The sequence below is a fragment of the Rhinoraja longicauda genome, chromosome 10, assembly GCF_053455715.1.
Source record: "Rhinoraja longicauda isolate Sanriku21f chromosome 10, sRhiLon1.1, whole genome shotgun sequence".
NCBI lineage: Eukaryota > Metazoa > Chordata > Chondrichthyes > Rajiformes > Arhynchobatidae > Rhinoraja > Rhinoraja longicauda.
In genome coordinates, this window is record NC_135962.1 from 58780136 (window position 1) to 58800229 (window position 20094).

General features: G+C 50.5%; 3 protein-coding genes across 7 annotated transcripts in view; 1 reads left to right on the forward strand and 2 right to left on the reverse strand.

Annotated features, from left to right (window-relative positions):
* The window catches only part of dglucy (D-glutamate cyclase), a 44246-nt gene extending 42823 nt beyond the window's left edge, over positions 1 to 1423 (forward strand). For 3 of the 4 annotated variants that reach the window (XM_078406945.1, XM_078406948.1, XM_078406947.1), the window contains exon 13: positions 69 to 1423. In XM_078406945.1, coding sequence (XP_078263071.1) covers positions 69 to 227 — 159 coding nt within the window. In that variant the 3' untranslated portion in view covers positions 228 to 1423. The remainder of the gene's footprint in view (positions 1 to 68) is intronic. The other variant, XR_013547754.1, reaches the window with a different exon arrangement.
* Positions 1424 to 9487: 8064 nt separating this feature from the next.
* Positions 9488 to 20094, reverse strand: part of gpr68 (G protein-coupled receptor 68) — a 43150-nt gene continuing 32543 nt past the window's right edge. Inside the window, exons 1-2 of one of the 2 annotated variants that reach the window (XM_078406952.1) lie at positions 18898 to 18953; positions 9488 to 11700 (exon numbers count right to left, since the gene is read on the reverse strand). In XM_078406952.1, the coding sequence (XP_078263078.1) occupies positions 10541 to 11599 (1059 nt within the window). In that variant the 5' untranslated portion in view covers positions 11600 to 11700; positions 18898 to 18953 and the 3' untranslated portion in view covers positions 9488 to 10540. Of the gene's footprint in view, positions 11701 to 18897; positions 18954 to 20094 lie in introns of those variants that run through there. The other variant, XM_078406953.1, reaches the window with a different exon arrangement.
* The window catches only part of LOC144597491 (G-protein coupled receptor 68-like), a 30808-nt gene continuing 22335 nt past the window's right edge, over positions 11622 to 20094 (reverse strand). The window contains exon 3 of the mRNA XM_078406951.1: positions 11622 to 11700. The gene's annotated coding sequence lies outside the window, so the exon portion shown is untranslated. The remainder of the gene's footprint in view (positions 11701 to 20094) is intronic.

A 20094-nucleotide genomic window follows, 5' to 3' on the forward strand; every position in this document is an offset into this window, starting at 1 on the left:
ATACCATAAGGCTCCACAAACAAACCAGATGGAATTTTTCCTTAGTCTCTCATTTTACCTGCCTTTAGGAAGAACAAATGCTGTCGTTGCTGGTGGAACATGGAATTCGAAGTGGGAAAACTGGGAACCTGGGAATGGAAGTGGATGGCTTGCTGTTCGACGATGTGCATGCGCCTTTGATCAAACGGCTGCTGGATGTCACACTCGGGCAAGCCCAGTGTGATTAGCAAGAAAGCAATCAGCCGTACAGAATTCCAATCTGCCTAGTCAGCCTCAGACAGTGAGTTCTCGCCAATTAACTGTGATGTAATGTCCAAAGCTAGATTTTAATGCACTGTTTCCTTCGACTTATGTTATATTTTCGTGCCAGTGTTTTACTCACCAACGGAAGAATGTTTTTCCCTGGGTTGTCACTCGGGTTGATTTTGTTTATGTCAATTATTTACTGGCTATTCCTTTTGCAATTGTTGTCATTATTGATTGGACGTCCATTACGCATCACCGTGCCAGCATTTCGAATAAAAATGTGATCGGTAAAGGGCAGTGTCACCCCCCCTCAGAGTGTCAGTGACCAGGGTTCAGTCCTGACCTCCGGTGCCATCCGTGTGGAGCTGTGTGTGGATGTGTGGTAGATTCTAGGAGGGAGTTGATGGGAATGTTTAGAGATACAGGGCGGAAACAGGCCCTTTCCTCCCACCATTTAAGAATAACGGTGACACAGTTTAAGAATAAGGGGTAGGCCATTTAGAACGGACATGAGGAAAAACTTTTTCAGTCAGAGAGTTGTAAATCTGTGGAATTCTCTGCCTCAGAAGGCAGTGGAGGCCGATTCTCTGGATGCTTTCAAGAGAGAGCTGGATAGAGCTCTTAAAGATAGCGGAGTCAGGGGGTATGGGGAGAAGGCAGGAACGGGGTACTGATTGTGAATGATCAGCCATGATCACATTGAATGGCGGTGCTGGCTCAAAGGGCCGAATGGCCTCCTCCTGCACCTATTGTCTATTGTCTATTGGGTCCGCGCCGACCAGCGATCCACGCACATTAACACTATTCTACACCCACTGGGGACAATTTTTACATTTGCCCAGCCAATTAACCTACAAACCTGCACGTCTTTGGAGTGTGGGAGGAAACCGAAGATCTTGGGGAAAACCCACGCAGGTCACGGGGAGAACGTACAAACTCCGTACAGACAGCACCCGAGGTCGGGATGGAATCCGGGTCTCCGGCGCTGCATTCGCTGTAAGGCAGCAACTCTACCGCTGCGACACTGTGACCACCGTGAATGTGGGGAGAAGTAAAACAAATTGGAGTAGTTTACATAAGCTTTTCACTGTACCTCGGTACATATTACAATCAACTAAACTTAAACTAAATAAAATTCTGCATGTCCAGCTGAGATACTCCCATCATTTTGTTGTCTACCGTCTACATACAATAAACTATGTTTGGTGGTGAATCTAAACTAAGGGTGGTGAATCTGTGGAATTCATTGCCACAGAAGGCTGTGGTGGCCAAATCAGTGGACATATTTAAGGCAGAATTAGATAGATTCTTGATTAGTGCAGGTGTCAGGGGTTATGGGGAGAAGTTAGACACAAAAAGCTGGAGTAACTCAGCGGGACAGGCAGAATCTCTGGAGAGAAGGAATTGGTGACTTTTCGGGTCGAGACCTTTCTTCAGAGAAGGCGGGTGAGTGGGGCTAGGAGGGAGAGATCAGCCATGATTTAATGGCGGAGTGGACTTGATGGGCCGAATGGCCTAATCCTGCTACTGTTATGATCTTGAGTTTATAACTGGTGTAGGTGCTTAATGCATAGGAGGTTGGTGGGTCATTTCTGTGCTGTATCTCCCTGTATGACTAATGCAATCAGCAATGAGGCTCGGGGGGAACAAAGACAAACTCCAGAAATAACTTTCCCGAGTATCTGACAATGTGGCAGTCAACAAACGTCACTGATGTCTGTCCAGGCAGTTCAGGCAGCAGACTCACGAGAGTTTATCCATCCCTTGGCTGATGTTGATGTGTACAATGCGTGGGAAGACATTTTCAAGTCACTGGAGCTGGTGGATCTGCATGGATTTTCCCAGGATTTGCTGTGCTTGGCTAAACCAACATTGAATCACAAAGCTTGAGGTATAATAGAGGGCCGATGAAATTCCAATCATTCCTCAACATTTTTTAAAACAACATGCTGGAACCTGACATGTCTATTGCAAGGTCGACATTATCTTTCTCCGGGATGGAAAATTCAAAATACTACAGGGCGTAGCTTTAAGCTGAGAGCGGAGCAAAGTTAGAAAGGAGTAGGGAAAAAAAAAAACTGCAGACGCTGGTTTTAAATCGAAGGTAGACACAAAATGCTGGAGTAACTCAGCGGGACAGGCAGCATCTCGGGAGAGAAGGAATGGATGACGTTTCAGGTCCAGACCCTTCTTCAGACTGATGTCAGGGCATGGGGCTGGACAAAGATAGGATGTAGTCGGAGACAGGAAGACTGGTGGGAGAACTGGGACGGGGGAGGGGATGGAGAGGGAAAGCAGGGACTACCTGAAGTTAGGGAATTCAATGTTCATACCGCTGGGGTGTAACTACCCAAGCGAAATATGAGGTGCTGTTCCTCCAATTTGCACTGGTCTTGACATTGACTTCTCTAACTTCAGATAGTCTCTGCTTTCCCTCTCCATCCCCTCCCCCTTCACAGTTCTCCCACCAGTCTTCCTGTCTCCGACTACATCCTATCTTTGTCCCGCCCCATGCCCTGACATCAGTCTGAAGAAGGGTCTCGACCCGAAACGTCACCCGTTCCTTCTCTCCCGAGATGCTGCCTGACCCGCTGAGTTACTCCAGCATTTTGTGTCTACCTTCGATTCTAACTTTGCTCCGCTCTCAGCTTAAAGCTACGCCCTGCAGTATTTGAAACGTCGCCTATTCCTTCTCTCCCGAGATGCTGAGTTACTCCAGCATTTTGTGTCTACCTTAAAGTTAGAAAGGAGTTGTGCAGGGCAAGATTGTTTTTATACAGAGGGTGGTGGGTGCCTGGAATGCGTGGGTGGTGGTGGAGGCAGATATGATGGTGGCGTTTGGATAGGCGCATGGATATGCAGGGAATGGAGGGAATGTGGATTATGTGCAAGTTGGTCTTAGCATTATGTTCGGCACAGACATTACACAATAGACAATAGGTGCAGGAGTAGGCCATTCGGTCTTTCGAGCCAGCACTGCCTGTGAGCCGAAGGGCCTGTTCTTGTGCTGTACTGTTCTATGTTTGAGTTATAGGGAGAGATTTGAATAGGTTGGGAATATTTTCTTTGTTGCCTAGGAGGCTGAGGAATGATGTTTAGTTTAGAGATACAGTGCGGAAACAGGCCCTTCGGCCCACCGGGTCCGCGCCGCCCAGCGATCCCCGCACATTAACACCATCCTACACCCACTTGGGACAATTTTTACATTTACCAAGCCAATTAACCTACAAACCTGCACGTCTTTGGAGCGTGGGAGGAAACCGAAGATCTCGGAGAAAACCCACGCAGGTCACGGGGAGAATGTACAAACTCCGTACAGACAGCGCCCGTAGTCGGGATGGAACCCGGGTCTCCGGCGCTGCATTCGCTGTAAGGCAGCAACTCTACTGCTGCGCCACCGTGACCGCCCTAGTTATAAGGAGAGATTTGAATAGATTGGGAATATTTTCTTTGGTGCCGAGGAGGCTGAGGAATGATCTTATAGAGGAGTACAGGTTCAGGAGAGCCAAGGATAAAGTGGACGCTCACAGTCTTTTTCCCACGGTCGAGGATTCCAAAACTTAGAGGGCACCGTCTCTAGGAGAGAGGGGGGAGATTTAAGAGGGGCCTCAGGTACAATCTTTTTCTTTCAGAAGAGAGTCTGTTTCTAGAAACGACCTGCCGGAGGAAGCTATAGAAACACATACAATTAAACATTTCACAATCAATCACAATCATACTTTATTAGCCAAGTGTGTTTTGCAACATACGAGGAATGTCATTTTCCGTACAGTCATAGCAATAAAAAGCAACAGGACACACAAAATACATTTTAACATGAACATCCACAACAGTGACTCCTCCACATTCCTCACTGTGATGGAAGGCGAAAAAAAGTTCAATCTCTTCCCTTCTTTGTCCTCCAGCGGTCGGGGGCCTCGAACCTTCCGTTGCCGGGAAGATCTTGGCTCCCGTAGCCGGCGGCGGGCCTTCCTCATCGGGGAGATCGAGCTCCTGCTTCGGGGGAGGGTTGATTTCATCTCCCCGCGCCGGGTCGGGGTTGTCGAACGTCCTGTGGCTTGGAGCTCCCGACTGGTCTCAACCCCAGACTGCGAGCTCCTCGATGTTAAAGTCTGCAGGCCGCGGTTGGAGCATCGATCCAGGCAAGGAATCGCACGCTCAGATGGTAAGTCCACGGCCCCGCGGTGGGGCTCGAAGTCAGTCCCAGGCAAGGCCTCAGGCTCCGTGATGTTAGGCTGCAGAGCGACCGGAGATACGATCCGGAAATCAATCGCATCTCCGGCAAGATAAAAGATTGAAAAAAAGAGTTTCCCCCGGCCCCCTCCCACGCCGCACATAAAACAAACCAGAGAACATTTACACAAACTTTTAAAACTTACCAAGAATAACAAAAAAAGTTTGAAAGGGACAGACAGATTGTAGGCGAGGCGGCCATCGTGCGGTGCCCCCTTGTCAGGTGCAAAGGTTTTTGAGGATTACTGGCCAAACAAAGACGAATGGGACTAGTCCAGAATGTCAACTTGGTGAACATGGACAAGGTTATAAACTATATGGACAAGTCAGAGACAAGTCATATAACTCTATGACACAAATCTTAAAGCCACAATGTTCATCTGGCTGATCAATCCAGCAGATTTAGTTTGGAAATACAGCGTGGAAACAGGCCCTTTGGCCCACCGATCCACGCCAACCATCGATCACCCGTACACTACCTCTATCCTACACACGAAGGACAATTTACAGAAGCCAATTAACCCACAAATCTGCACGTCTTTGGGATGCGGGAGGAAACAGGAGCACCCGAAGAAACCCCACGCGGTCACAGGGAGAACGTGCAAACTCCACACAGATAGCAGCCGTAGTCAGGCTCTAGATTAGAGCTGCTCCAATACTTCTGTGCACTCTAGGAGTTGCCAGGGACATTTGACTGCTCCCTGATTTCCCACATTTGACAGGTGGAGCCCTTTACTGGACTTTATCTTGCACTAAACGTTATTCCCATATCCTCTATCTGTACACAGTAAATGGCTGGATTGCAGTCATGTACTGTCTTTCCGCACGCAACAAAAGCTCGGTACACGTGACAATAAACTAAACTGAACGGAACTGGAGCAACCCCTCCATGGACAGCCATCATGTTATTAAACCTGTTGATTGAAGCAAAAGGGAAAAAGCGTACCTTGTCTTACCATGTTACTGCCGGCCCTCTGCACTGCAGCCTGGAATTGATGAGGGAAGATGATTGTGCCAGGACATTGCCTGAGGGATTCCTGCTCAGATATCCCGGGGTCTGGGAAAGACTTATCGAAACGTATAAGATTATTAAAGGGTTGGACACGTTAGAGGCAGGAAACATGTTCCCAATGTTGGGGGAGTCCAGGACAAGGGGCCACAGTTTAAGAATAAGGGGTAGGCCATTTAGAACGGAGATGAGGAAAAACCTTTTCAGTCAGAGAGTTGTGAATCTGTGTAATTCCCTGCCTCAGAAGGCAGTGGAGGCCAATTCTCTGAATGCATTCAAGAGAGAGCTAGATAGAGCTCTTAAGGACAGCGGAGTCAGGGGGTATGGGGAGAGGGCAGGAACGGGGTACTGATTGAGAATGATCAGCCATGATCACATTGAATGGCGGTGCTGGCTCAAAGGGCCGAATGGCCTCCTCCTGCACCTATTGTCTATTGACTGACCACCAACATGAGTGATTGATAGATACAGCATGGAAACAGGCCCTTCGGCCCACATGAGTCCGCGCTGACCATCTATCGCCCATTCACACTAGTTCTACGTTATCCCACTTTTTCACCCACTCCCTACGCACCTGGGGGCAATTTACCGAGGACCAATTCACCTACAAACCCGCACGTCTCTCTGGGAGGTGGGAGGAAACCGGAGGTAACCCAGGCAGTCACGGAGAACAGGCAAACTCCGCACAGACAGCACCCCAAGGTCAGGATCAAACCTGGTGCTGTGAGACACGTGCTCAACCTTCTCCCCTTTAGTTTAGTTTAGTTTAGTTTAGAGATACAGCGCGGAAACAGGCACATTAACACCATCCTACACCCACTACGGACAATTGTTTTTTACATTTATACCAAGCCAATTAACCTACAAACCTATGCGTCTTTGGAATGTGGGATAAAACTGAAGATCTTGGCAAAAACACGCAGATCAAGGGGAGAACGTACAAACTCCCCACAGACAGCGCCTGTAGTCGGGATCGAACCGTAGAGATTATTGCTCCAATCTCTGAAAAACTGACCCCCTCATGCCCACTGACTTCAGTTTTACCAGAGGCTCCTTGCATTGAACATAGACTAGTACAGCACAAAAACAGGCCCTTCGGTGGGCAATGTCTGTGCCGAACATGACGCCAAGCCCAACTCTTTTCTGCCTGCGTGAAACCCATATCCCTCCATTCCCTGCATATCCATACGCCTATTGAAATGTCTCCTTAATGCCACAAGCGTACTGATCTCAACCACCATCCCCAGGAGCGCGTTCCAGGCACCCACCAGGCTCTGTAATGTTCACATCTCCTTTAGACTTTAACACACTTCAGCTTAAAGCTATGCCCTCTAGTACTTGATCTTTCCACACTGGGGAAAAAGCTTCTGACTGGATTGGTTGAGATGGACAGAGATGAGACAGAACGGGAACAGAAACTGAGGTGAGAAGGAACTTTTTCACCCAGAGAGTTGTGAATTTGTGTAATTCTCTGCCACAGAGGGCAGTGGAGGCCAAATCACTGGATGAATTTAAGAGCGAGTTAGCTAGAGCTCTAGGGGCAAGTGGAATCAAGGGATATGGGGAGAAGTTGGGCAAAGGTTACTGATTGTGGATGTTCAGCCATGATCACAATGGTCAGAGGAGTAGGGTTTAAGGAGAGCGGGCCGGAGAGATGTCAGGAGAAATTCCAACACTCCTAGTTGAAGGCACGGTCACCAATAGTAGATCAATGAAAATATAGGAAGCTGAACGTCCCCAAGAGTTTAGTTTAGTTTAGAGATATAGCGCGGAAACAGACCCTTCGGCTCACCGAGTCCGCACCAACCAGCGATCCCTGCACATTAACACTATCCTATACACACTAGGGCCAATTTACACTTACACCAAGCCAAGTTACCAACATACCTGTACGTCTTTGGAGTGTGGGAGGAAACCAAAGATCTCAGAGAAAACCCACGGAGGTCACGGGGAGAACGTACAAACTCCGTACAGACGGCACCTGTAGTCGGGACCAAACCGCTGCACCACCTTGCTGCCCCTAAGAGGACTTAGATTAGGGGGAGGGCTGGAGGTGGGAATGGAAAGGAAAATGCCAAGGGTGAGAATTTTAAAATCGGAGTTGTTGCTTAACTAAGGGGAGGGTGGGCGTGAAGAGTGAATGGAATCAAATCTTTCATCTAACCAGAAGGTTTGTTGCAAATTCCAAATTTTGATCCTCTTAAAATTTCACTCCTAATCCTTGCAGGAAACCAAACACAAACTTCGTAACATCCCGAGAATTTCTGAACAAGTGCTGAAGTAACTTAGCGCGTCAGGCAGCATCTCTGGAGAACATAGACACAAAGTACTGGAATACTCAGCAGAACAGGCAGCATCTCTGGAGAACATAGACACAAAGTACTGGAATACTCAGCAGAACAGGCAACATCTCTGGAGAACATAGACACAAAGTACTGGAATACTCAGCAGAACAGGCAGCATCTCTGGAGAACATAGACACAAAGTACTGGAATACTCAGCAGAACAGGCAGCATCTCTGGAGAACATAGACACAAAGTACTGGAATACTCAGCAGAACAGGCAGCATCTCTGGAGAACATAGACACAAAGTACTGGAATACTCAGCAGAACAGGCAGCATCTCTGGAGAACATAGACACAAAGTACTGGAATACTCAGCAGAACAGGCAGCATCTCTGGAGAACATAGACACAAAGTACTGGAATACTCAGCAGAACAGGCAGCATCTCTGGAGAACAGACACAAAGTACTGGAATACTCAGCAGAACAGGCAGCATCTCTGGAGAACATAGACACAAAGTACTGGAATACTCAGCAGAACAGGCAGCATCTCTGGAGAACAGACACAAAGTACTGGAATACTCAGCAGAACAGGCAGCATCTCGAGAACAGACACAAAGTGCTGGAATACTCAGTAGGACAGGCAGCATCTCTGGAGGGAAGGAATGGGTGACATTTCAGTTCCAGGACTCTTCTTCAGAATGAGGGTCAGGGGAGAGGGAGACATAAACATATGAAAGGGGAAGGTGTGAAAAAGAGGTAAAAGTGGATACTAATCAAGGAAAAGGCAACGTGTCGGGTTGGGACCTTTGTTCAGACTGATTGTAGTCGAGGGGGGGAGAACGCTGGAAAGGAGGTGGGAACACGACAAAGCCTGGCAAGGCTTGTATTCACTGGAGTTTAGAAGGATGAGAGGGGATCTTATAGAGACGTATAAAATTATAAAAGGACTGGACAAGCTAGATGCAGGAAAAATGTTCCTAATGTTGGGGGAGTCCAGAACCAGGGGCCACAGTTTTAGAATAAAGGGGAGGCCATTTAAAACTGAGGTGAGAAGGAACTTTTTCACCCAGGGAGTTGTGAATTTGTAGAATTCTCTGCCACAGAGGGCAGTGGAGACCAAATCACTGGATGAATTTAAGAGAGAGTTAGATAGAGCTTTAGGGGCTAGTGAAATCAAGGGATATGGGGAGAAGGCAGGCACGGGTTACTGATTGTGGATGATCAGCCATGATCACAATGAATGGCGGTGCTGGCTCGGAGGGCCGAATGGCCTCCTCATGCACCAATTTTCTATGTTTCTCTGTTTCTCTGTCTAAGTGAAAGGTGGATTGCGTTTCACTGAACGGCAGATGCTGGTTTATACTGAAGTATGTGGATACAGGTGATAGGTGGATACAGGTGACAGGTTGATACGGGTGAGGGGGTTTTGATTGGCAGATGGTTGGATAAAGATGATTGGCAGGGATGGGAAGAAGAGAGGTGTGAGATAAGGAGATGAAGAAATGTCCCAACCTAAACCAGAACATAGAAACGCAGAAACATAAAACGGCACTTGGCCATGTTCCCCAGAGATGCTGCCTGACCTGCTGAGATACTCCAGCACTCTGTGTCTTTTATTGTAAACCATCCGTTCATCGTGTCTGAAAGAATTACCGATTCTTGGCACAGAATAAGTATTCTAACGCATGCATTTGGTTTCAAAGCAGTGACGTTTTTTTAATAAAATACATTGGTAATTAAGGAGAGGAACATCAATGGAAAGTACTTTGGAAAAAAAGAAAGTGCAACACAAATGGCATTCCCCCTTAACTAGAAAAAGACAGTTCTTTCATTGTGATGGTACAGCAAACTGGGACCTCGAGACAGTTCGAGACATTTTGATGTACAGAAACCAATAGCGTATTGAGAACAGTTGTGAGTGTACAAGCACTTTCTTGTCTATTGGAAACAACCAACTTCAGTAAAGTGAAGACCAGGCAGATCTTCCAAAACAAACCATGGAATATCACGATGTTTGAAAAACATTTGGACAGGCGCATGGATAGGAAAAGTTTAGATGGATAGGGGCCAAACGCAGGCAGGTGGGACTAGTGTAGATGGGACATGTTGGTCGGTAGGGTTGCCAACTGTCCCGTATTAGCCGGGACATCCCGTATTTCGGGCTAAATTGGTTTGTTCCTTCTCACCTCAGTTTTAAATGGCCTCCCCTTTATTCTAAGACTGTGGCCCCTGGTTCTGGACTCGCCCAACATTATTGGTTTATAAATTGGACGCCCTTGTCCCGTATTAGGCCCGAGGTGCGCTGTACACCCGGACGCTGTAAGCCCGGACGCTGTAAGCCCGGACGCTGTAGGCCCGGACGCTGTAGGCCCGGACACTGTAGGCCCGGACACTGTAGGCCCTGACTGTGTAGGCCCTGACAGTGTAGGTCCGGACAGTGTAGGTCCGGACAGTGTAGGCCCAGAGGCCCTGGCGCCGCCTAAAGGAGGTTGCATAGTAACCCGCCTCCCGGCCCCGCCGGCATTGGTGGAGCAGGAGCACGTGGCCGCTGGCTGGGTGAGGTCACGTGGGGCGCGGGACGATGACGTCACCTTGTCCCTTATTTGGGAGTGAGATAGTTGGCAACCCTATTGGTCGGTGTGTGGGCAGGTTGTTTTCACACTATGTGACTCTATGACTCTGGAGTCTATGCCTCCACTATTTCATGTCCATGTGAAGGGAAGTATCTCCAACAGGGCCGCACTCTCTCAGTACAGCCCTGGTAAGGTCAGCATGCATCACATGGCCCGGTGGTTGTCGGAGTCGGGAGGACGCTAGGCCTCGAGGCAAAGCTGGTGATCCGAGGGTTAAAGTTGGCGGATTCTAGAGTGCTGATGCCCCGTGTCTCCCGCGCATGGAAGAGGTTGGTCAGGGGCTCGAGGAGCCTCATCAGGATCCCTTGGCTGCTCTCGGAGACGAAGGAGTAGAGGAAGGGGTCGGCCACGCAGTTTAAGCTGGTCAGGAGCAGCCCGAAGTGGTAAAAGTGGAAGATCTTCCTCACCGATTGGCACGTTCGCTCAAACAGAGTTCTGACCAGCAGCAGGAGGTGATAAGGTACAAAGCAGATGCAGAAGATGCCAATGGCACTTAGCACCAACTTTTTGATCCTCAACTTTTGGTCTTGCCGAATTCCTTTGCTCTTGTGAATGGACGCCAGCACCCTACAGTACAGGAACGAGAGCAGGGCGATGGGGAGGAGGAACCCGACCGTGAGGCGGTAGTAGTTGACGCTCCTTTGCCAGGTCTGAATGGGGTAATGCTCAAAGCACAGCAGGTGGTTCTGCCGGTCCTTCACCGTCTCGTTGTGTCCGAAGATGAAGAGGCTCGTCCCGATCTCTTTGCTCCAGACCAGGACGCTGACCACAATGGCCGCCTTCACCGTTCTGACGGCGTGGAACCTCAAGGGGTAGACCACCGCCAGGTAGCGGTCCATGGAGATGCAGCAGAGGAAGGCGATGCTGACGTAGATGTTCTCGTAGAGGACCAGGCCGGTGAGCCTGCACAGAAGCTCCCCGTGCAGCCAGTTATCTCCCTGTAGCAGGTACTGAATCCACAGGGGCAGGCAGGCCAGGTGCAACAGGTCGGAGATGGTCAGGTTGCAGAGGTAGACTCCCAGTTCGTTGCCCTGTCTGATCTGCAGGTAGCTGTGGTACAGTGACAGGAGGCTGGTGGGCAGGCCAACGATGAAGATAAAGATGTAGACAGCTGAGAACAAGCCCTGGTGGACACTGTAATCCAGGCTGCAGTTGGTACAGTTCACCTCATTGCATTTGCCCTGATTGTCCATTGTCAGCAAAACCAAACCCCACCTCTTTTGCGATCGGTTCTCCTCACTGCAATCGTGACGCCTGAGGGGATTACCAAACCCGTTGGCTTCTTAAGGTCCTCCTAAGAGAAGGAAAATGGAAAATAATTTATTAAATCAAACAGATCCTGAAATGTTTAGAGTCATGGAGTAGGCATGAAAGTAGGCATGCAGGTGCAGCAGGCAGTGAAGAAAGCGAATGGTATGTTGGCATTCATAGCGAGGGGATTTGAGTATAGGAGCAGGGAGGTTCTGCTGCAGTTGTACATGGCATTAGTGAGACCGCACCTGGAGTATTGCGTACAGTTTTGGTCTCCTAATCTGAGGAAAGACATTCTTGCCATAGAGGGAGTACAGAGAAGGTTCTCTGGGATGACAGGACTTTCATATGAAGAAAGACTGGATAGACTCGGCTTGTACTCGCTGGAATTTAGAAGATTGAGGGGGGATCTTATAGAAACTTACAAAATTCTTAAGGGGTTGGACAGGCTAGATGCAGGAAGATTGTTCCCGATGTTGGGGAAGTCCAGAACAAGGGGTCACAGTTTAAGGATAAGGGGGAAGTCTTTTAGGACCGAGATGAGAATGGTTTTTTTCACACAGAATTGTGGAATTCTCTGCCACAGAAGGTAGTTGAGGTCAGTTCATTGGCTATATTTAAGAGGGAGTTAGATGTGGCCCTTGTGGCTAAAGGGATCAGGGGGTATGGAGAGAAGGCAGGTACGGGATACTGAGTTGGATGATCAGCCATGATCATATTGAATGGCGGTGCAGGCTCGAAGGGCCGAATGGCCTACTCCTGCACCTATTTTCTATGTTTCTATGAGTCATACAGTGTGGAAACAGGGCCTTTAGCTCAACCAATATGCCCCATCTTCCTTCTAGTCCCACGTCCCACCTTCCTGCGTTTGGCCCATATATCCTTCTAAACCTATCTTATGCATGCACCGTAGCAGAAGCGTCCACGTCGCGGGGCTGGAAACTGGAGGTGTCCTGAGCTAATTCTGCTACCACCATCGTCTACTGTACAAGTGATGGCTCCCACTGATTGTCGCCGGAAGCTTGCACCCTTTTCAGGACGGACGAGGACAGTGATGTAACATTTGAAACGTGGATGATGGACATGAAAAAAGAAGATGCAAGTACGCGTCCTGAATGTTTGTTAAACCTGGTGATGGTACCTGCCTCAACTACCTCCTCTGTCAGCTGGTTCCATACACCTACCTTTGGACTCAGTGGGCCATAGGGCCTGTTTCCATGCAGTTGTTCGAAAAAAAGAACCTTGGCCTCTAATAGTTCCCCAACTTTACCAATTTACCGTCTTACTCTCTTGAAAACTCCTGAACCTGAAACTATAACTAACAACATTAAGGAGGCATTTGGACAGGTAAAGCTGAGGGATATGGGCCAAACAGAGTCAGGTGGGACTAACTTAGCTGGTGGTTGGTGTGGACATGTGCGGTATGACTCGAAAAAACCTTTCCCCCTCCACAGACCCTGAGCATTCCCTGTGTAGGAAAAGAAACTGCAGATGCTGGTTAAAATCAAAGGTAGACCCAAAATGCTGGAGTAACTCAGCGGGACAGGCAGCATCTCGGGAGAGAAGGAATGGGTGATGTTTCAGGTCGAGAGCCTTCTTCAGACTGGGCATTTCCTATAGGCTCACTATTTTTCATTTTCCAAAGTATCGATCTACGCGATAATGATTTGATCTCTTTTTGCAATCTGTGGTGAGATAGTGGTGAGACATAGAAACATAGAAAAATAGGTGCAGGAGTAGGCCATTCGGTCCTTCGAGCCAGCACCGCCATTCAATATGATCATGGCTGATCATCTTCAATCAGTACCCCATTCCTGCTTTTTTCCCCATATCCCTTGATTCCGTTAGCCCTAAGAGCTAAATCTAACTCTCTCTTGAAAACATCCAGTAAATTGGCCTCCACTGCCTTCTGTGGCAGAGAATTCCACAGATTCACAACTCTCTGGTTGAAAAAGTTTTTCCTCATCTCAGTCCTAATTGGGCTACCCCTTATTCTTAAACTGAGATCAATTTGTACAAATGAACTCTCCTAATTTCCCCTGAGCTTGATGCACCCAAATCCTAGAGAATAGAACGAGTCGAGTTTAAAGCCATTATAAAATGTTTGAGCGCAGGAAGGAATTGCCGATGCGATTTTATACTGAAGATAGACTCAGAACGCTGGAGTAACTCAATGTATCAGACAGCATCTCTGCAGAAGACTGAAGAAGGGTTCCAACCCGAAACGGCACCTATTCCTTTTCTCCAGAGATGCTGCCTGACCCAAAAAAGTTAGTGCGTTGTTTTTTGTTTGTTTGGTTCGCTGTTTCTGCTGGTTGGCAGGTATGGGCAGGTTTAGCAGTTGCTGCCTTCAGTGACACTTGAAGCATGGGGTAAGCAGAGAATTGAGGGATGTAGATCATGTCCAGGCAGATGGGAACAGTTTGTCTTGGCATCATGTTTGGCATTTGCATTGTGGGCCACAGGACCAGTTCCTGTGCTGTGCCGTTTTACGGAGAGAAGGAATGGGTGACATTTCCATTCCTTCGTCACCCATTCCAGAGATGCTGCCTGTCCCGCTGAGTTACTCCAGCTTTTTGTGTCTATTATGGCGAGTCCGAAACTTGTTGGTTGTAGAAGAAGTTTATTGCAGCCGCAATATTCGAATACAGAGTTAAACAACAAGGTAAAGGACAACCATCACAAACTTACTGTCTTCCTTGAAGACTTCGCCGAACTAACTAAATCGGGCGCCAAACGCGCACATGACATCGCTGGCCAATCAGCGATGTCGCTCCCTGGACCAATCCCCATGGTCGCGTTCCCACGTGACCTCGCTGGCCAATCCGAGGGTTCGACGACCTGGACCATTCTCTATGGTCGCTACATGACCCCCCCCAGAACCCGAGGTGCGGAACCTAACAGGGAGCCGGATTTCGCGACCATAACGAGTACGGAGAGGGACAGCCTGAACCACAGGAGCCGGAGGTTCCGGACTTGGCGGAACAGCCGGGACGGGAGGTTCTGGAGGAACTACCGGAACGGGGGGTCCTGGAGGAACTGCCGGAACGGGGGGTCCTGGACTGAGCGGAACTAACGGAGGTCGGCCTCTCCTAGGGGTTTGACCGACCAGGACTGGTTGATCCAGATCCAAATGGGCAGGTTTGAGCCGGGACACCGAGACGAGCTCACTCTTGCCGCACATGTCTAAGGTGAAGGTAGCCGTTCCCTTACGCAAAACCCGGAACGGCCCTTGATAGACCCTCTGCAACGGGGCGCGATGGGCATCTTTACGCAAAAAAACAAACTCACAGTCCTTCAGGGAAGACGGTTCATGTACCATGGGACACCCATGACGTGACGTCGGAACTGGAGCCAGGGAGCCCACCTGTTCCCGGAGAGATGCTAACACTGATGGGACTGTAGGCAGCTGGTCTGAAGGGTCAGGAAACAGATCTCCGGGTACTCGAAGTGTCGAACCATATACTAGCTCTGCGGACGACGCACCGAGATCTAGCTTAGGAGCAGTCCGGATGCCCAAAAGAACCCAAGGGAGTTGGTCTACCCAGTCCGGGCCTTCAAGCCTTGCACTGAGGGACGCCTTGTTGGCGGTGGAACCTTTCTACGAGTCCATTTGCCTGGGGGTGATAAGCAGTCGTGGGTTGTAACTTGGACCCGTACAGTTCTGCCAGCGCGGCCCAGAGGGACGAAGTGAACTGTGGCCCTCTGTCAGTGGTAATAACTGCCGGGACCCCGAAACGAGCTACCCAATGAAGGGCCAAAGCCCTAGCACAAGACGCGGACGAAATATCAAACAATGGGAAAGCCTCTGGCCACCGGGTGAACCGATCCACCACCGTGAGGAGGTGGGTGTAGCCCCGGGAGGAAGGTAAAGGCCCGACCAAATCCACGTGGATGTGGAAAAAACGAACAGCCGGGACCTCGAAATCCTGTACGGGGGGCTGGACGTGGCGCTGGACTTTAGCGGTCTGACAGGGCATGCAGGAACGTGCCCACCCCGCTACCTGTTTCCGCAGGCCATGCCAGACAAACCTCGCTGCTACCAAGGCAGAGGTGGAGCGGATAGACGGGTGCGCCAGCCCATGAATGGCATCGAAAACCCGGCGCTGAAGGGAGGGCGGTACTACCGGCCTGGGACGGGGAAGAGAAACATCGCACCAGACTTTCGTGCCCTCCGACCCACAAGCTACCTGGGCCAACTTCAATCCCGAAGTGGTGGACCGGTAAGCCGAAACGGTATCCGCTAGGAGCTGTGCCTCCGCAAGCTCCTGGGGATCCACTTCGCAGTCCACCGCCGAAATAGGGGGAAAAGCAGGTCTAGACAGGGCGTCAGCAACGGCATTAAGCTTACCCGCGACATGACGGACATCGGTGGTAAATTCGGAGATAGCAGTCAGATGCCGCTGCTGGCGGGCCGACCATGGGTCAGACAATTTCAAAAAAGCAAATGTTAATGGCTTGTGGTCCGTAAATGCCACAAATGGGCGGCCCTCGAGGAAGTACCTGAAATGACGAACAGCTAAATAGAGAGCCAGAAGCTCTCGGTCAAATGCGCTATACTTCAGCTCGGCCGAATTTAGTTGCCGGCTGAAAAACGCTAAAGGCTGCCAACGGCCACCGACCTGCTGCTCCAGAACCCCGCCCACCGCCACGTCAGAGGCGTCAACCGTCAGGGCCGTGGGGGCGGAGGGGCTCGGATGGACCAACATGGTGGCGTCTGCCAAGGCTGCCTTAGCTGCTGTAAAAGCCGACTCAGCGGTCGGGGACCACAACAACTCTACCGGATTCCCTGCAAGGCATTGGAAGAGTGGGCGCATGACTCGCGCAGCTGCCGGAACGAACCTATGGTAGAAATTAACCATGCCTACGAACTCCTGTAGCCCTTTTACTGTGGTGGGCCTAGGAAATGCCCGGATAGCCTCCACCTTTTCGGGCAAAGGGGAGGCGCCGGCAGGGGTAATTCTGTGCCCTAGAAAATCAAGAGCAGGAAGGCCGAATTGACATTTGGAGGGTTGGATTATGAGCCCGTGGTCTTGGAGCCGCTGGAACACGGTCCGCAAATGGGCCTGGTGTTCCTGCACGGAGGGGCTGGCGACCAGGATGTCGTCTAAATAAATAAACAAAAACGGTAAACCCCGGCCCACGCGGTCCATCAGTCGCTGGAAAGCCTGTGCCGCGTTCTTTAAACCGAAAGGCATACGCAACCATTCAAACAACCCGAACGGAGTAATTGTTGCAGTTTTCTGTATGTCCTCCGGTCGCACCGGAATCTGATGGTATCCTCGCACCAAATCGATTTTTGAAAACACCACCGCTCCTTCCAGCCCAGATGAAAAATCCTGTAGGTGCGGTATGGGGTAGCGATCAGCCGTGCTTGTGCGGATCTTTTTGGCGGGCTTTCGGAGAATTGGCGGGAGACGTGGCGCCATCTTGCCGTCGCTGTGGCGTGGTCACTGATGTCGAGACTTTGTTGATCGAACCACTTGCCTTGTTTTTTGCCGCTATGAGCGCATCCGCTTTCGCTGCATATGCTTCGGGGTCCTTAAAAGAACAATCCGTGAGCAGCAGTCGGACATCCTCGGGAAGTTTCTCGCGGAATGCCTGTTCGAACATAGGGCAATCCGTATGCTCACCGGCTAGCATCATCATTTCGGCCATGAGGACGGAAGGCAGTTGGTCTCCAAGATCTGGTAGGTGCAGAAGTTTTGCCGCACCACCATGCTTATTAAACCCGAAGGTTCGCAGTAATACTTTCTTCATGGCCTCGTACTTGTTTTCCGCAGGTGGATTCACGATGAACCGCATCACGCGCTTGGTTGTGTCCGGCGATAGAGCGCTGACGAGGTAGTAGTACATCGTGGATTCGTCCGACACCTTCTTTATATGAAATTGAGCCTCGGTGTGGATAAACCAAGCTTGCGGTGCGTGCGTCCAAAACAACGGAAGATGAACGCTTCCGGCGCTTGACTCCGGTGTGCCCGGCTCGGTCATCGTCAACGAGGCGTCGGGTTCCTGCTCAGTCGGTGATCGTCCAGATCACGTCGGGGTCACCAATATGGCGAGTCCGAAACTTGTTGGTTGTAGAAGAAGTTTATTGCAGCCGCAATATTCGAATACAGAGTTAAACAACAAGGTAAAGGACAACCATCACAAACTTACTGTCTTCCTTGAAGACTTCGCCGAACTAACTAAATCGGGCGCCAAACGCGCACATGACATCGCTGGCCAATCAGCGATGTCGCTCCCTGGACCAATCCCCATGGTCGCGTTCCCACGTGACCTCGCTGGCCAATCCGAGGGTTCGACGACCTGGACCATTCTCTATGGTCGCTACACTATCTTTGTTTAAACCAGAATCTGCAGTTCCTTCCCACACTGTACTGTTTCATGCTCTACTAGGCCAAGTGGACCCGTTGGGCCCAAACCTCTCCTGCATTGGTGCAGCACCCTCTCTTCCCCATCCCCTCCCCCCTCCTTCCTCCCCTCCCCTCCTCCCTCCCCTTCCCCTTCCCCCTTCCCCTCCCCTCTCCACTCCATCCCCTTCAACCCTCCTTATCCTCCCTCCTCCCCGCCTCTCTCCCTCCCTCCCCCCTTCCCTCCCTAGGAGATAGATTTAAACTTTAAAATGTGAATAACAAAAAATATAACACCGATTTCAACAAAACTTCTTCCATTAGCACCAAAGGGACGACGGTGAGTAAGGTGGGCCTAAAATTGTCACGCTGTCGTGTACCGTTTTGGCTGTAGTTCAGGAACAAACAAACAAACAAACAAAAGCTTTAGTATATAGATGTTCATCCCAACAGGCTGGGTGATGAGAAGTAGAGCAAAAGAAACCGCAGATGCAGGTTTACATAAAAGACACGCAGTGCTGGAGTAACTCAGCATTTCTGCAGAACATGGATGGGTGACGTAGAAACAAGGAACTGCAGATGCTAGTTAACGAAAAAGGATACAAACTACTGGAGTAACCCAGGGTGAGGCAGTATTTCTGGCGAACATGAATAGGTGACATTTTGAGTTGAGATCCTTCTTCAGTCACCTATCCATGTTCTCCATACCTGACCCGCTGAGTTACTCCAATACTGCGTGTCTTTTTATGGATAAGTGACATGTCAGGTCTTTGTCTTGCATGCAAATCAGATAATACTAGACATAAGTACAATCAAGTCCAACTCAAGCACAATAAGTAGAGCAGGCCGGCACAGCGGTAGAGTTGTTGCCTTACAGCGCCAGAGACCTGGGTTTGATCTTGACTGCAGGTGCTGTCTGCATGGAATTTCTACGTTCTCCCTGTGACCCGCGTGGGTTTTCTCCGGGTGCCCTGGTTTCCTCCCACACTCCAAAGACGTACAGGTTTGTGGGTTGATTGGTTTCAGTAAATATTGTAAATTGTCCCTAGTGGGTAGGATAGTGGTAGTGTGCGGGGTGACCGCTGGTCGGCGCGGACTTGGTGGGCCGAAGGGCTAGTTTCCGCACTGCATCTCCAAAACTAAAATCTAAAGCAAAGGAGAAGCTGCAAAGTGAAATATATTTGTTACCTTGGGATATTTTCAGTATTTGGAGTTGCACTCACTACCTAACTTGTGTCATCTCACATGGCCGATGCTTCCCAACCTACAGTACATTAGGGCTATGTCCCACGGAACCTTGGCTGAGTCAGATGTTACGTAAGTCGGGAACCGAGGCACTCTTGCGCACAGGTGAGTTTGCTACCAGTGCTGTGTAGTAACAGTGGGTGGCCACGGGGGGAGCTCCGACGTGGGGATGCTGGGGGGAGCTCCAACATGGGGACCACGGGGGGAGCTCCGACATGGGGACCATGCAGGGAGCTCCGACGTGGGGACCATGCAGGGAGCTCCGACATGGGGACCATGCAGGGAGCTCCGACGTGGGGACCATGCAGGGAGCTCCGACGTGGGGACCTTGCAGGGAGCTCCGATGTGGGGACCACAGGGGGAGCTCCGACGTGGGGACCATGCGGGGAGCTCCGATGTGGGGACCATGCGGGGAGCTCCGAGATGGAGCCCACAGGAGGAGCTCCAGCGCAGAGACTATGGGGGGAGCTCCGACGTGGGGACCATGCGGGGATCTCCGAGATGGAGCCCACAGGAGGAGCTCCAGCGCAGAGACTATGGGGGGAGCTCCGACGTGGGGACCATGCGGGGATCTCCGAGATGGAGCACACAGGAGGAGCTCCAGCGCAGAGACTATGGGGGGAGCTCCGACGTGGGGACCATGCGGGGATCTCCAAGATGGAGTCCACAGGAGGAGCTCCAGTGCAGAGATTATCGGGGGGAGCTCCGACGTGGGGACCATGTGGGGAGCTCTGGTGCGGAGATCACGGGGGGAGCTCCGAGATGGAGCCCACAGGAGGAGCTCCAGCGCAGAGATTATGGGGGGGAGCTCCGACGGTGGGGATCATGCGGGGAGCTCC